Source organism: Macaca thibetana, chromosome 14, assembly GCF_024542745.1.
Source record: "Macaca thibetana thibetana isolate TM-01 chromosome 14, ASM2454274v1, whole genome shotgun sequence".
NCBI classification, from domain to species: Eukaryota; Metazoa; Chordata; class Mammalia; order Primates; family Cercopithecidae; genus Macaca; species Macaca thibetana.
Window position 1 is genome coordinate 66,553,967 of NC_065591.1, and position 15,293 is coordinate 66,569,259.

General features: G+C 42.9%; 2 protein-coding genes across 5 annotated transcripts in view; one reads left to right on the plus strand and one right to left on the minus strand.

Annotated features, from left to right (window-relative positions):
* The window catches only part of RPS3 (ribosomal protein S3), a 735,956-nt gene that overhangs the window by 245,643 nt on the left and 475,020 nt on the right, over positions 1-15,293 (plus strand). The gene's annotated exons all lie outside the window — the stretch shown is intronic.
* Positions 1-15,293, minus strand: part of XRRA1 (X-ray radiation resistance associated 1) — a 110,101-nt gene that overhangs the window by 86,610 nt on the left and 8,198 nt on the right. For all 3 annotated transcript variants that reach the window (XM_050756128.1, XM_050756127.1, XM_050756126.1), the window contains exons 3-6: positions 13,280-13,377; positions 8,787-8,971; positions 5,696-5,767; positions 2,021-2,093 (exon numbers count right to left, since the gene is read on the minus strand). In XM_050756128.1, coding sequence (XP_050612085.1) covers positions 2,021-2,093; positions 5,696-5,767; positions 8,787-8,971; positions 13,280-13,373 — 424 coding nt within the window. In that variant the 5' untranslated portion in view covers positions 13,374-13,377. The remainder of the gene's footprint in view (positions 1-2,020; positions 2,094-5,695; positions 5,768-8,786; positions 8,972-13,279; positions 13,378-15,293) is intronic.

Genomic DNA, 15,293 nt, shown 5'->3' on the forward strand with positions numbered 1-15,293 from the left:
ATAATTTTGGGCTTCCCTATGTGTAGTGATTCCTATAATTGGACATATCCTTTGCAGAAACTCTAGGAGCTATGCCTATAAGTGTTTCAATGTATATTGGCTCCTGTGGCGAATGAGATTTCTAAGCCAGGGTGGCTTTTGCATCCACCCAATGACAGTTTCACTGTCTTGTACCTGAGCTGACACTGGGGGTCGGGAGAAGGGGCACAAAGAATGCCTCATGGATGGCTTTGGGAACTCCACTGAAGAGAAACTCCTGATGCTGGCAGTACTGGCATTCTGTGTGGAATTACTTAGAGCCTTCTAAGTGAACCTGATGTTAAATATAGCCTATGGTAGTCTTGTAAGTCAGAATGTTCAGTAGAACCTAATAAAGGCTGCTTTGTGAGTATTTCTGGATGTTTCCAATGAGCAGCCTTGTACGAGTGTGTTTCTATAGAATAATTTCCTGGAAGTAAAGCTACTAGATTAAAGGCAATGACTATTTTAAATTTTAAGAAACATTACCAAATTACCTCCAAGATGTTACATCAATGACTATACTTCCACAGTTCAATGCAAGAATATCCATTTCCCTACCAATGCTGGCTGTCATCAGCCCTTTTCACTTCTGCCAATATTTGACAGGCAGAAAACAGTATCTTGATCCATTGTAATTATTAGTGAGGTTGAACATCTTTTCATATACCTATTGGCCTTTGTATTTCAAGCCCAAGCTCCTGACAGAACACCCTGTCTCCTAAAGGGCAGGACCTCATCATATGCTTCTTTGAAAACAATCTTCAAACTCAATGCAACAAAACTGAACTTATCCTATTTCCCTCTGACCTGCCTTTTCTCTAGTGTGCTGTGCCCTGTCTCAGTGAAATGCCCCCTTGATTCCTCCCTCTCCTTACATCCCTATCAGTCTATCAGTTACCAAGTCCTGTGGTTTCTACTCCTTCTAAACCAATCTTAATCTCTCTCTCTCTCTCTCTCTCTCTCTCTCTCTCTCTCTCTCTCTCTCTGTCTCTCTCTTTCTCAATCCTCTGCATGCTTCTTGTCATAATCCTGGCTCAGGTCTCATCTCCACTCCCCTAAAAACCTGAAATAATCTCCCAGGTTTCCTGGCCTCCATCTTCTTCTTATCTTATAATCCACTCTCCTCACAACTGCCACTGAGCTTCTCTATTTAAAACCCTTCCAAGGCTCTCTTTCGCCTGTAGCACTAAGTCCAATTCACTCCTGGTCCTTGATAATCCAGTCACTGCCAATCTCTCTAGTTTCATTTGTCCCTCACATGCTTCCCTGGCAAACATACAAAACCTCTTCAGTCTTCCTGATCAGGTGCTGCCATTCCACATCTGCTCCAGCAGCCAGAAATGCCTTCTTACCTTCTAGTTCCTGAATCACTCCTATTCATTTTTTTGGTCTCAGCTTAGGTGCTCCTCTTCTCAGAAGTTCCTCCTGACACTCTGGCCTGGCTTGAAGTCCCACATATATGCTTGCATAATATTTCCTGATTCTCTCTTTCACTGCTCTCCCCTCATTCTGCTCTAACTATCTGTATCTGAGTCCATCTCTCTCACCAAACCACGAGCTCACCAGAGCAGGACTGGATGCACTCATTTCTAAAAGCCAAATATTCACATAGTCCTAATACCCAGCAGGGGTCGCTGTGGATTTGCTGAATAACAGAAGGCTTTATGCTCCCACAGGAGCACTTTACAGGCTTAGAAACATTTTTATACACCCATCTCATATGAGCCTGCGAGGTATCCTGCAATGGGAGGAAAAAAAGAAGGGAATTACCCCCATTGACAGATAGAAAAGTAGTAGATCACAGAAAAATGTTCTAAGTAGGTAGCGCCAGAGCAGGACTGGAATCGAGGTCTTTATGCTCTCCAGGACCCAGCCTATTGTACCCCAAAAAAGAGATGTGCGGCCAATCATGGATGGATAGATAGACAAATCCTCAGACATGTGAATGGCTGTGCTGGCTAAGAGGAGGAAGAGAGCTTTCAAGAAAGAAAAAGCTTACCTAGAGGCAGCAGGTTTTCTGAGGCATTGATATAAATCACAGAATGAAAATGCTTGAAGTCATTTTCCTTAGCCTGTAGGAAAGCATTTCAGGAAAAAAAAAAAAAAAAAAAAAAAAAAAAAAAGTCGACAAGATTAGTTCCCTGCCTAAAAGCCTCGCTGAAGCTTCAGGGCCACTGTCAGAAGGAACAAAGACCTAAAGGAATAAGGGACATCCTTAGCACAAGAGCAGCCACTTGAGTGCTGTAAGCGTTTTCCTGCTTTTTTTCCACTATGAAACATTTCAAATGTACAGAAAAGTATACTGAATGACACTCTGAAGACCCATATCACCACTATCCAGATGTATGTATTTAATACAGCTGAATATTTTTCTGTCTTTGCTTTAAATTTCCTTAAAGAAAATATTATATAGGGTGAACCACCACCATTACCACCCCGTCCATATATCCCCTCACTAATCCCATAACAGCTATCCTGAATTGCAGACTATCATTCCCATAGTTGGTAGTTTTTGTTTGTTTGCTTGTTTGTTTGTTTTTGAGACAGGGTCTCACTTCCATTGCCCAGACTGGAGTGCAGTGACACAATCTGGGCTCACTCCAGCCTTGACTTCCCCAGCTTGGGTGATCCTTCCACCTCAGCCTCTTGAGTTGCTAGGACTGCAGGCACACGCCACCAAGACTGGCTATTCTTTTTTGTATTTTTAGCTGAGATGGGGTTTTGCCATGATTTCCAGGCTGGTCTCAAACTCCTAGGCTCAAGTGATCCACCCGCCTCAGCCAGAAAAAAGAGAAACCCAGTAGAAAAATAGACAATAGATAAATATGTTAGTATACAGAAGAGGAACTTGAAAGGCCAGCAAATACAGGAAAAGATATTCAGCCTCATAAGTAATCAGGAAAATGCAGTGCCTTTTTACAATAATCACTTTTCCCAAAGTGCTAGGATTACAGGTGTGAGCCACTGCACCCAGCTCCCATACGTTTTTTATACTTATATTACACATGTGTGTGTGTATCTATCAACTATATATAATGCTAGATACAGATAGTAAAACTTTACATTAAATGCAATAATATTGTAGGTATCATTCTGCAACCTGCCTTTTCACTCAACACTGTTTTTGAGATTTACCTGTGTCGATACATGCAGCTTTTGAAATTTACATATGTTGACAGATATGGTTCTAGTTCGGTCTTTTTTTTTTCTTTTTCTTTTCTTTTGAGACAAAGTCTCGCTCTGTCACTCAGGCTGGAGTGCAATGGTGCAATCTTGGCTCACTGCAACCTCACCTCCTGGGTTCAAGCAATTCTCCGGCCTCAGCCTCCCAAGTAGGTGGGATTACAGGTGTCTGCCACCATGCCCGGCTAATTTTTGTATTTTTAGTAGGGACAAGGTTTCACCATGTTGGCCAGGCTGGTCTCAAACTCCTGACCTCAAGTGATCCTCCTACCTCAGCCTCCCAAATTGCTAGGATTACAGGCATGAGCCACCACGCCTGGCCCCAGTTCAACCATTTTAATTCCTGTACAATATTCCATTGTTTGAATATATTGCAAGTTTATTCATTCCCATTTAGTCTGTTTCCAAATTTTATTACAAACAATGATGTAATTAATATTCTAATACACACCTCCTCATCATAAGAGTTTCTTTAATGATATACTCCTATCAAGCTGTGGGGAATACACAGCTTTATGAGATGGTACCACATTGTTCTCAAAAGTAGTTAAAACAATTTATAGTCCTACCTGCAGTGTATGAGAAGTTCTATTTCTTTAAATCCTTGCAACTGGCATTATAAAACTTTAATTTTTTCCAGTCTGATTATTATAAAAAGGCACTGCATTTTCCTGATTACTTATGAGGCTGAATATCTTTTCCTGTATTTGCTGGCCTTTCAAGTTCCTCTTCTGTATACTAACATATTTATCTATTGTCTATTTTTCTACTGGGTTTCTCTTTTTTCCTATTGTTTTGTAGGAGCTCTTGACATATTCTGGATCCTAATACCTTTTGGTTATATTACTTGCTAATATCTTATCCTAGCCTCAGCTTATCTTTTACCTTTGTTTATGGTAACTTTTGTTAGATAGATATTTTTAATTAAATTTCACAGACATTTTCCTTTATGGTTTAACCACAAAGCTAGCAAGCATCCACTCATCCCGTGGGTCTCAGCTAAGCTACCACCCTCTCCAGGGTGTGTTTCCTGTGTAAGGCTGAGTCAGGGGCCTGTCCTCTGAGGTCATATTCAGCACTCTCGTGTTTCTCTCATTGGCTGCATTAGCTAGTCCCGTCTAACTCCATATCCATCTAAGCCCAGCCTCCTCCCTACCTACTGGACTATATGCTCCAGAGGGTAGGCAGTGTCTGAGCCACCTCTATACCCTCCAGCAAATAGCACAGAGACACACCAGGCCTCAGTAATGTTTGGTGAGCAGGTGAGTGAATAAGTAAAAGAAGAACAGATGGTATCCAATGAGGGGACTGAGCTTTGGCCAGCCATGTTGTAGCCCTCACAAGCTGAATTGACAGAGACCTCTGAAATCTTCTTCTACGACTTTGTCTCACTGTTATATGTGAACTATATATTATAATCTCCAGGACCATGTGCTGGCCTAGAATGGACGGCCTCTTAGCCACAAGAGGAATATATTTCTATCGCTAACCTGTCCCGAAGTAACTCAATTCTGAAAACATGAGTACTAAATGAAGTGAAGCAGAACCCTGTTAAAGGAGCAGTCTGCTCTACCACAAACTTGGCCATTCTGTGGGTTAGAGCCTCTACTCTATGGTTTATACAAGTAATCTCTCTTGGTATGCCACGAAAGCCTACATGCCAAAGATGTATGTTATAATATCCCGTATACACACTGGCTAATGGTGGGTAACAAATATGGCTCCAAGCTGCCTATAAGCCAACACAAAGAAAGAAACATGATTCATTGCATGAGTCACAGCACCTGTAAGTTAGGAATGAACCAGCTTCTTGGGAAAACCATTACAATCCCTGGCATTGAAACTTAAGAAATGTCTTTTGTAGGCTCTTGTGATGGGAACTCAGTGTCACACAATGAATTATGTACCCACAAAATTACATGGCAAATTCGAAACCAGTTTCATAAGGCAATTTTCTTTTTTTTTTGAGACAGAGTCTCGCTCTGTCACCCAGGCTAGAGTGCACCGGCACGATCTTGGCTCACTGCAACCTCCGCCTCCAGGATTCAAGCAATTCTCTGCCCCAGCCTCCCGAGTAGCTGAGATTACAGGCACCCGCCACCATGCCCAGCTAATTTTTTGTATTTTTAGTAGAGATGGGGTTTCACCATCTTGGCCAGGCTGGTCTTGAGCTCCTGACCTCATGATCCACCTGCCTCGGCCTCCCAAAGTGCTGGGATTACAGATGTGAGCCACCGTGCCTGGCCCATAAGGCAACTTTCTTTAATTCATGTCAAATGGGACAAGGACAATATAAAATTTGTAGCAAAAGTTTGTGTCTGAATATTGTTTCTACCCAATAAATCCTTGTCTGACCCTCCTCTCCCTCCTTCTATGTGACCAGATTTCCAGTCCCTATGGACTCTGGAGGTGCAAGAGACAAACTACAACAGACAGGTGCACCATCTCAAGTCTGGCTCACCCCAATCACATCTTTGCTGGCAGACCTCACCTTGGAGAACTTCAGGCCACTGACATTAACAGTGCACAGATCTGATGGCTTCCTCACACAGTGGTGCTTTAGCTGGAACATAATACAAAGAGTTGGCTCTTAAGGCCCCTACAAAGTTTAATCTATTATCGTTCAGCCTTCTCTTTTTGGGCAATCTTTTGTACTTGTCATAATTTGTTTGCTTGTTCATTCATTCATTCATTATTCATCCATTCATTCACCAAATATTTACCAAACACTAAATTGGGCCATATGCTTTGCTGAATACATTAACAAACTTCCTTCTAATCCTAACTAAGCCCTTTGACATAAGTAAGATTATCTCCCCTTTTTAATGAGAAAAACAAGGTTAAAAGAGGTAATGTGCCTTGCCAAAAAATGGTACCACAGTTAGCAAGTGACAGATCTTACTAATCCAAATCTGTAATCACTAAACGCTACGCACTTTTGACTACCATATGTCACCTGACATAATTTAAAAGTTAGAGGTAAATTTTAGCTTTGGAGCTTCCATTTATATTTAATCAAACCTCATTCTTTTTTTGCTAATTATTTATTTATGGTACCCACTATGTTTAGGCACTAAAAGGCATTGGGAAGACAATGAAGAAAAAGCAGAGACATTCCGTAACCTCATAGAGCTTACAGTGTCATGGGAAGCCAAGTAGCAAGTATGTATTTATAAATATGATAAATATTTAAAAGGAGAAATTCAAGATGCTATAAGAGATATAACAGGAGGTCCTAACCTCAGTCTGAATGAGGAAATATTTACTTGAGGAAGTAATATTTCAGAGACCTAAGAGCTAAATAGGTCTCATGAAAGTGGGTAGTAGGGATTATGAAGTCTACCAAGGCAGGAAAAAGCAAGGTGCTTCTGAGAGGATGAAAAACAAGATAAGGTTAGTGAGATGGCCATTAGATCATGAGTCCACGCTGGCTCTACAAAGGAGCGTGGATTTTATCCTACAACAAATGGAAAGCAGATTTTTAGTAGGGGGCTGATAGTAATTTTATAAAAATTGTAACGTCAGCTACACATAGACATATCAGACAGATTACATCACGTAGATGAGAAGACAGGAGAGGAAGGGGAAAGACCAATGTACCAGATTGGTTAATTACTTTCCTAATAACCACTACTCCTTCCTTATTAAAGAACACCAGTGTTATTCACATTTCTCCAAATGGAATGTTCTTAAGCCACAGCTCCAGGCAGTAAGTCTTGATCTGTATAAACCAATCATGGAGGTCTCATTCCCCTAACTCATAACTGTTTGGGCATGTGACATAGGTCTAGATAATGAGATACTGGTTGCTTGGTGTTGGGGAGGGGGACCGGCTTTGGAAAGCATTTTCTTACTTCTGAAAAGACATTAGACAGTAACAATCCCTTCTGAAAAGACATTAGACAGTAGCAATCCCTTCTCTACTTCAGGATGTTATCTTCTGTATGTGATGACCAGAATTGCTGCAGCCATCTCAGGATCATGAAGGCAATCAGTCCAAGAGGACAAGGTAACATGTAAAATGGCACAGTAGAAAGACAGAAGGAACCCAAGCCTTGCAAGACATCATTAATCCAGTAAACTAATCTACCCTAAACAATGCCTCTGGCTTTTTAGGTGAAATAAAAGCATCCTAATTGGCTCACAACAGATAGAAAACGTTTGAATTAGTCCAATAAGAGATGATGGTGGCCCAGATGAGGGTCATGACAGTCGAGACGAGAAAACAGATTTGAAAACTATTTTGTAAAAGTGCCAGGACTTGGTAAAAGTTGGGGTGGGGGCAGTGTGGGAGAGGCAAATGTCAAGGAAAACCTCAGGTACTGGCTTGGCGATGGGGTAGATAGTAGTGCCAACAGAGACAGTAAAGTAGATACTGGAAAAGAGATCTGTTTTGGGATTTGGAGTAGGAGCATTGGTGCTGTAATTCAACTGTCAATGAAACATTCAAGTGGAACCATCCAATAGGCAGAGTGGATACCCCATAACTCTGAGAAACATCCCTATTGCTCCTGCCTCCCACAGTGGCAAAAGTCATATTTATTGAATGTGGGAATGTATAAGTATTTGGAAACAATGGAAGAAAAAAAGGCCACTATGGGAAGTGTTTCTGCCCCTTCTCAGTATTATTATTTCAGTCCTCCTCATTCCCAATGAGAAGTGGACATAATAATGAAACTCATTCCACAGGACTGCAAAAAGCTTATACTACCCACTTGAAGTGAGATGAAACCAACAAAGGTCTCTTTCAACATCTGATCTATGCAAACACCCATCTCTTGGGAACCACAGCAGAATCTGGAAACAAAGCAGGCAGCCAGGGAGTTCTTAGGGAGCTATAAGAACTGGACGGCACATTAATATTGATTTACAAAATACATCCTTCTTAGCAAAGCCACCGAGGCATTTCTCAGAGCAGACGTGAAACTACCTGGCTGGTTTCCAACACAGCCACCCCAGTCCTCTTTGTAAAGCCTGCCCCGGGCACTAAGTAGTATCTGGTGAGCTCCCCTAGCTTTCAGCCAGACACTAAAGTCAAAGGACAAAGGCTGTGGGAGAGCAGGATCTCCCCAGTCTCACTCGATCCTGTAGAGATCGCCCCAATGAGCAGAGCAGGAATCTCTCAACCCTACTAGGTGCTGGAATGCAATTTTCAATTGACTGTTTCCCCTGACCTGCTCCTTTGCCTCTCCAACTTAGTAAGAGTTTTTACCTCATATAATGTAAAAGTACAGGCTTTGGAGTCAGTAGACCAGAGTTCTAATCCTGGATCAGCCATTTACTAGCTGTGGAACCTCAGCCAAGGCAAATTACCTCTTGGAGCCTCAGTTTTCCCAACTGCCCAATGGCAACAACACAAAAGGGATGCCAATACCTATCTTACTAGGTAGCTGTCAAGAAAGCTTCACATGTCAAGAAACTTTTGGGTCCCTTCATTATCCTGGCTGTATTCAATTTGCCAATATCACTCTAATAGTTTGGAGTAGACTGGGGGTAGCTGTGCCAGAGCAGGGTAAATCCTTCCCTACTTCCTCCGCACCCTAGCTAATGTGCCGGCCACTCCAGGATGCATTTACTCTCACCAGAAAAGCCTGGTCCAGGATACGTCCAGGAAGGTCCACCTGATTTTCCCGCCGAGACCCTTTCTTCCCCCTGAACTCAAAAGAAGTCACCTTCAGGCTTTCCCGACGTTCAGCTTGTGCTCCAACCAAACCCCTGGGCTGCTTCTTGAGGTTACCTTTCTGAACCACTAACCAGTGTCCTTGGCCTGTTGGGAAAATTAGAACAGTGAAAAGGGGAAAACTCCAAAGTTACAACGAGTGCAATTATAGACTTTGTTTATAATACTAAAACCCAAACTAGCTCCTGATTACCTAACATGCACCAGACACAGGACTGCAGCTGGGGGTAGGGGAGATATCTACTTAGGTATGTCATTTAATTGACCTCCAAACCCAGTGAAAAACATGTTACTGTCATTATTTTATAGATGAAAAGGCTGCGACAAAAGGAGGTGGAATGACTTGCCCAATTCCTTCCTTCACATTTTTATCTCCAAATTCTATTATTCCTTCAAAAACTAAGATCAAGTATTTCCTGTTCTGTGAAGTCTTCCCTTTTGCCCCTCAGTAGAGCTGATTGCTCTTTCTCATGCATGCCAGTTACTCTTCTACTGGTCATCTCTTGAGTAATGCCTAATGTGTGACCTCAATTCAAGGGTTCCATCTTCTCAAACCTCTATCAGTGTACAGAAAAGATGCTGTTAGAAACTCACAATAAGAAAATGTAGGACAGTTTGTGTTTAAAAAAAAAAAAACCTAATAATAAATGTCTACTGTAGAAAGAATTTTAAATTGTGCATAAGCAAAAAGAATATGAGGTTCACGGCCGGGCGCGGTGGCTCAAGCCTGTAATCCCAGCACTTTGGGAGGCCGAGATGGGCGGATCACGAGGTCAGGAGATCGAGATCATCCTGGCTAACACGGTGAAACCCCGTCTCTACTAAGAAATACAAAAAATAGCCGGGCGAGGTGGCAGCGCCTGTAGTCCCAGCTACTCGGGAGGCTGAGGCCGGAGAATGGCGTGAACCCGGGAGGCGGAGCTTGCAGTGAGCTGAGATCCGGCCACTGCACTCCAGCCTGGGCTACAGAGCGAGACTCCGTCTCAAAAAAAAAAAAAAAAAAAGAATATGAGGTTCACTAGTAAGCCCACCAAACAAAAATCATAACATATTTTGGAATCTGTTCTTTCTTGCACCAGCAGTTTATTTATGGCATGGTATTCATTGCAATCTGTAATTCTTTTATTTGTTCACTTATTCATTGTTTCCCTCTCTAGAGCGGAAGCTCTGGAATAGCAGGGACTTTATCTGACTCATTCATCTCAGTATTCCCAAGGTCTGCACAGAGCTTACCACATTGTGACTGTTGCTGAACAAATGACTGAATGAACTCTGTCCTATAGCCCCTGCCCACACAGTCATCCATTCCTATCTTTTCTGAGCATCTACTTTATGCTGGGAACTGGGAGTATGAGAATGAATAAAAAGGAAGCCCTAACTCAAAGGAGTCATAATAATATAATACATAACATCTTATATACAATAGTATAATAATAATATAAGGGGTGCTGTGGGAACAAGCTTTGTGCCTCTAACCACTGGTTATCTTCTGGGAAAGCCCACTATCCCTGCCTCAGGGACTTGCCCCGGCTCATACAGCACTGCTGCCCATCCTGCTTCTTGGATGCAGTCCCTGTCCTGTATCTCATATGAGCCATTTCCCATTTCCATTATGGGACTGATACTCCAGGTACCCCATTTCCCAGCGCTGCCCTCATCTGGGGCATGGACTTTGCTTCTACTTTATCCTATCTTCATGTGCCTGACTGCTAGGGACCTCAGCCTGAGTTGGTGCCAAAATCCCTAACAAGGCCAGAAAGGAAGGCTCAGAGCATGTCAGGAGATCAACAGGAGAAAAAAGAAACTATGTAAATATCCTGTTTCTCATCATACTTTTACCCACTTATTCTAGTATCCATGATGGTTAATTTTATGCGTCAACTTTGCTAAGCTATAATATGCAGTTATTCAATCAAACACTAATCTAGGTGTTGCTGTGATGGTATTTTGTAGATGTAATTAGTATTTACAATAAGCTGATGTTAACTTAAAGAGACTATCCTTGATAATGTGGGTGCCCTCACCCAATGAATTGAAAGACATTAAGAGCAAAACAGGTTTCCTAGAGGAAGAAGAAATTTTGCTTTAACACTACAACTTCAGCTCCTCCCCAGGGGTTTCCAGCTTGCCAGCCTGCCCTACAAATTTCAGACTTGCATCCCCCACAATCACATAAAGTCAATTCCTTAAAAAAAAAAAATATGGGCCGGGCACAGTGGCTCAAGCCTGTAATCCCAGCACTTTGGGAGGCCGAGACGGGCGGATCACGAGGTCAGGAGATCGAGATCATCCTGGCTAACACGGTGAAACCCCGTCTCTACTAAAAAATACAAAAAACTAGCCGGGCGAGGTGGCGGGCGCCTGTAGTCCCAGCTACTTGGGAGGCTGAGGCAGGAGAATGGTCTAAACCCGGGAGGCGGAGCTTGCAGTGAGCTGAGATCCGGCCACTGCACCCCAGCCTGGGCGACAGAGCAAGACTCTGTCTCAAAAAAAAAAAAAATATATATATATGTCTACCCACCTACCTATCTCCTACTAGTCCTGTTTATCTCCTACCAGTTCTGTTTCTCTGAAGAACTCTAATGCAACATCCTATAATGGTTCTTACCTACAAAAATTATTACTGTAGTGTTTGAATAGTGACTTTCTATTTCCCTCATTCCTTCTACATTTTCTAGTTGGAATTCTACTATAAGAAAGAGCTGGCTGGGAGTGGTGGCTCATGCCTGTAATCCTAGCACTTTGGGAGGCCGAGGCAGGTGGATCACTTGCGGTCAGGAGTTCGAGACCAGCCTGGCCATCATGGTGAAACCCCATCTCTATAGAACATACAAAAATTAGCTGGGCATGGTGGCAAGTGCCTGTAATTCCAACTACTCAGGAGGCTGGGGCAGGAGAATCACTTGAACCAGGGAGGCGAAGGTTGCAGTGAGCCAAGACTGCACCGCTGCACTCTAGCCTGGACAACAGAGAGAGACTCCATCTCAAAAAAAAGAAAAGAAAGAGCTATTTTGTTTCCCCCACATATTTACATATTCAAGTATTCATTTATATTAGTAGACTCATGAATATTTGTTGTTCCATGGTCTACAACCTAATTCTGCCATTATTTATTTCATTGCTCAAACTGTCCTACCTTTGGTGATTGGGAGCACCTTCAAGTCGGCTGTGTCCTTTCAACATGCCCCATTATTTTTCTGAGCACTTCTTTACTTCTGGCACCACAAGATACTCCAACTCAACTTGTATTTTTTCTGCCCTAGTCCTGCAAACAGCTATTTCTCCAAGAAGCCCATGCTGTTTTCATTGGAGAATGGTATTTAGAAACCAAGATGTAGATACTACATATGCTTTTTGCTGCTGAGGTGTCATTGCTGTCAGTGGACTGGGAAATACACATATGTACACTAAGACATATAGATATATACAACTATATTTATTTCTGTAGCTATCCATCTTTGTGTGTCTGTGTGTGTGTGAGAGACAGAGAGAGAGAGCGAGAGAAAGAGAGAGAGACAAAGAGATAAACTATGAGTTCACACTGATAGCTCCATTTGAAGGTGTCTGATAGGTAGGTGGCCAGGGAAAGTCTCTGTGTGAAAAACAAAATCACTGTAGAGAAGCAGGAAGGACAGGCAGGAAGAGAAGGTTCTTCCAATATTCCATCTACAGAGTGACCAACAGGTTACAACATCTGGAGTAAACAAGGTGTACTTCTCCTTTGCCCTACCCTTTCAAAGCAACTAATCCAATCCAGAGAACCCATACTTAGTGTTCCACCTATAGAGTTCTTATTACGGCAATTCCCTGCTCCGGGGAATTTTTTGACTAGATAAATACTTGAAAATCTACCTAGCAGAGTCAAATTTAAGCCATTTTATTTAGGAGTTTGGCAGACTATAATCACTCACCAAATAAGAAATACAGACAGGAAGACAGCTCACGAGAGGATGGGTGCTGAGGACTAGGGTAGTCAGACATGGCTTATTGGAAGTAGAAGGAAAGCTGGGATTTGTGTGATGGGAAGAGTTTGGCTAACAAGAATGAGGGCTGGAACATTCAGGGCAAATAAAAAAGCTATGTGAAAAGCGAGCACCGTAGAATAGAGCATAAAGGAGGAAATGGGTTGTCGCAGAGGGTAAGAGCAGGTTAAACTCAGAATGACACAGAATGCCAGTTAAAGGAGTTAGCAATGAGAAGTCACTGAACAGAAGGGGCACTGTGGTTAAATGTGCACTTTAGAAGTCCCACGGAGGCTACTAGGACTGGAGGGGGAAGGACTGGGTAGAGCAGGGAACAGTAGTGAAGGGGTTGGAGAAGAACAAGTAGGTGTGAGGTGGTCTAAAGCAGGAGCTAGGTATGAGGAAAAGGTATCAACTTGAGAAGTCACCTGACCTTCCTCTGGCACGCGAAGCAGGTTTCTGGCTGGAAAGCAGTTGTTCAGGTAAGGCTTCCCATCATCCAGCTTGTAGATTCCTGAGGAGGCCATCTCCCTGAACGCCAGGCAAGGAAAGCAAGGAAGCAGAAGAGTGAAAAGACACAGCGGAGCACTCTTACTCCAGTGCAGCTCGTGAGCCCACCAGGACCACCACACCCTGCACACACCCTGCCTCTGACACCTGGAGGCCCCACTGCCCTTGCTTCAGAAATGGGCTGGCTGTTTATATGAAGAGGGAAACAAGACCCTGGGTTTTTCAGTTCAAATAAATCCTAACCCAATGGAACCCTAGAAAGAACATGATCCTCGGGCTTAGACAGACTTGGTTTGAATCCTGGCTCTGTCTTTCCTTGCTCTGTGACTGGGCAAGTTACTCTACTCCTCCGAACTTCAGTTTCCTCACCTGCAAAATGGGGGTTATAATACCTACCTTAAAAGACAAATAAGTGAGAAAGACAGTGCCTGATACATATTAAGTCTTTGCTAGATGTTTTCTTTGTTTTAACAGAGTTCGGAGAAGAAGGGGCTCACATTTTAGAGACAATAGTGTACAAATAATGAGACTTGAACTGGATAAATAGTATTTGAGGGATGAATTGAGTTTTCTGATAGATAGAAGGATAAACATTCCAAACAGTAAGGGCCACAGGAGGGCATAGTTGTTCACAGTAAAGAAACAATGTGACCCAAGAAGGAGAGGGATGTATGTTTGGTAGTCTTGAACAATAAAGTTGGATAGGAAGGATGGTGCCTGCTCCTGAAGGGCTTGGGGTACCAGGCTAGGAGCTCAGGCTTCATCTTATAGGTGACTGGGAGCCATGGATAATTTCTGAGCTGGACAGAACCATAATCCAAGCTGTGCTTTAGAAAGAGAGATCTGACAAAAATAGTAGTAGGTGAAAGCAGCACCCAGTGGCAACTGGGATTGCAGTTAGGGGAGTATTGCAGCAATCCAGGGATAAGCTGATGAGAGTTCATGTTAATAAACTAAAGAATTAAAAAAAGAAGGATGGACAGAAAAAAAGAAATGAGAAAGGGAGGAACAGAAAAGAAAAAGAGGAGCAAGACCAATTAGAAGTATGAGCATTTCATGTGTGGACACAGCCTAGGCAACACAGTGAGACCCTGTCTCTACAAAAAATTTAAAAAATTAGCCAGCATGGTGGTACATGCCTGTGGTCCCAGCTACTCAGGAGGCTGAAGTGGGAGGATCGCTTAAGCCCAGGAGTCCAGGCTGCAGTGAGCCGTGATCATGCCTGGGTGACAGTGAGACTCCATATTAAAAAAAAAAAAAAAAAAAAAAAAAATGTGAGGACAAAGGAGGACAAGGCCCTGGAGGATCCACAAAAGAAAATAATTTTAGAGAAGTAGGAGAACTGGGAGGTGGAGAGTGGGAGCTGCCAGGTAAGCCAAGGTAAGAGAAAACTCTAGGAAAGAGGTAGGGAAGTCAGGCAAGGTGAGGACCGAAAATAGGCCATGAGAAAGCAGGAGGTCAGTTTTGGAAGAAGGGTGGAGTTAAAGCCCGACTTTACGTATGAAAGAGTGAATGGAAGGCGAGGGAATACAAAAAGTGAATATAAGCAAGTTTTTCAAGAAGCTTGATTGTGAAAAGGAGGAGAAAAGCAAGACAGCAGTGAGATGGAAGGTAAAATTGAGAGATGGGTGAATATCAGGGCCAGTGCTGGGGGAAGGTGCCTAAGGAACACCTAGGGGAACATGTGCTCTCTCTCAGAGTTGTGCAAATGCAGTGTCAGCACTTGGCCTCCACCCTAGTCCTAGCCCTGGCGGACAGAGTCACTACCGAGAATAAATTCCAGAAGCTCATTGCATGGGTTCAGATCCTAGCTATGCCACTTACTAGCTCTGTGGCCTTGAGCAAGTTACTTTTCTATGCCTTGGCTTTTTCCTCTGTGAAATGTAGACAATAAGTGCACCTACTTCATAGGGCTGTTTTGATGATTATAGGAGAAA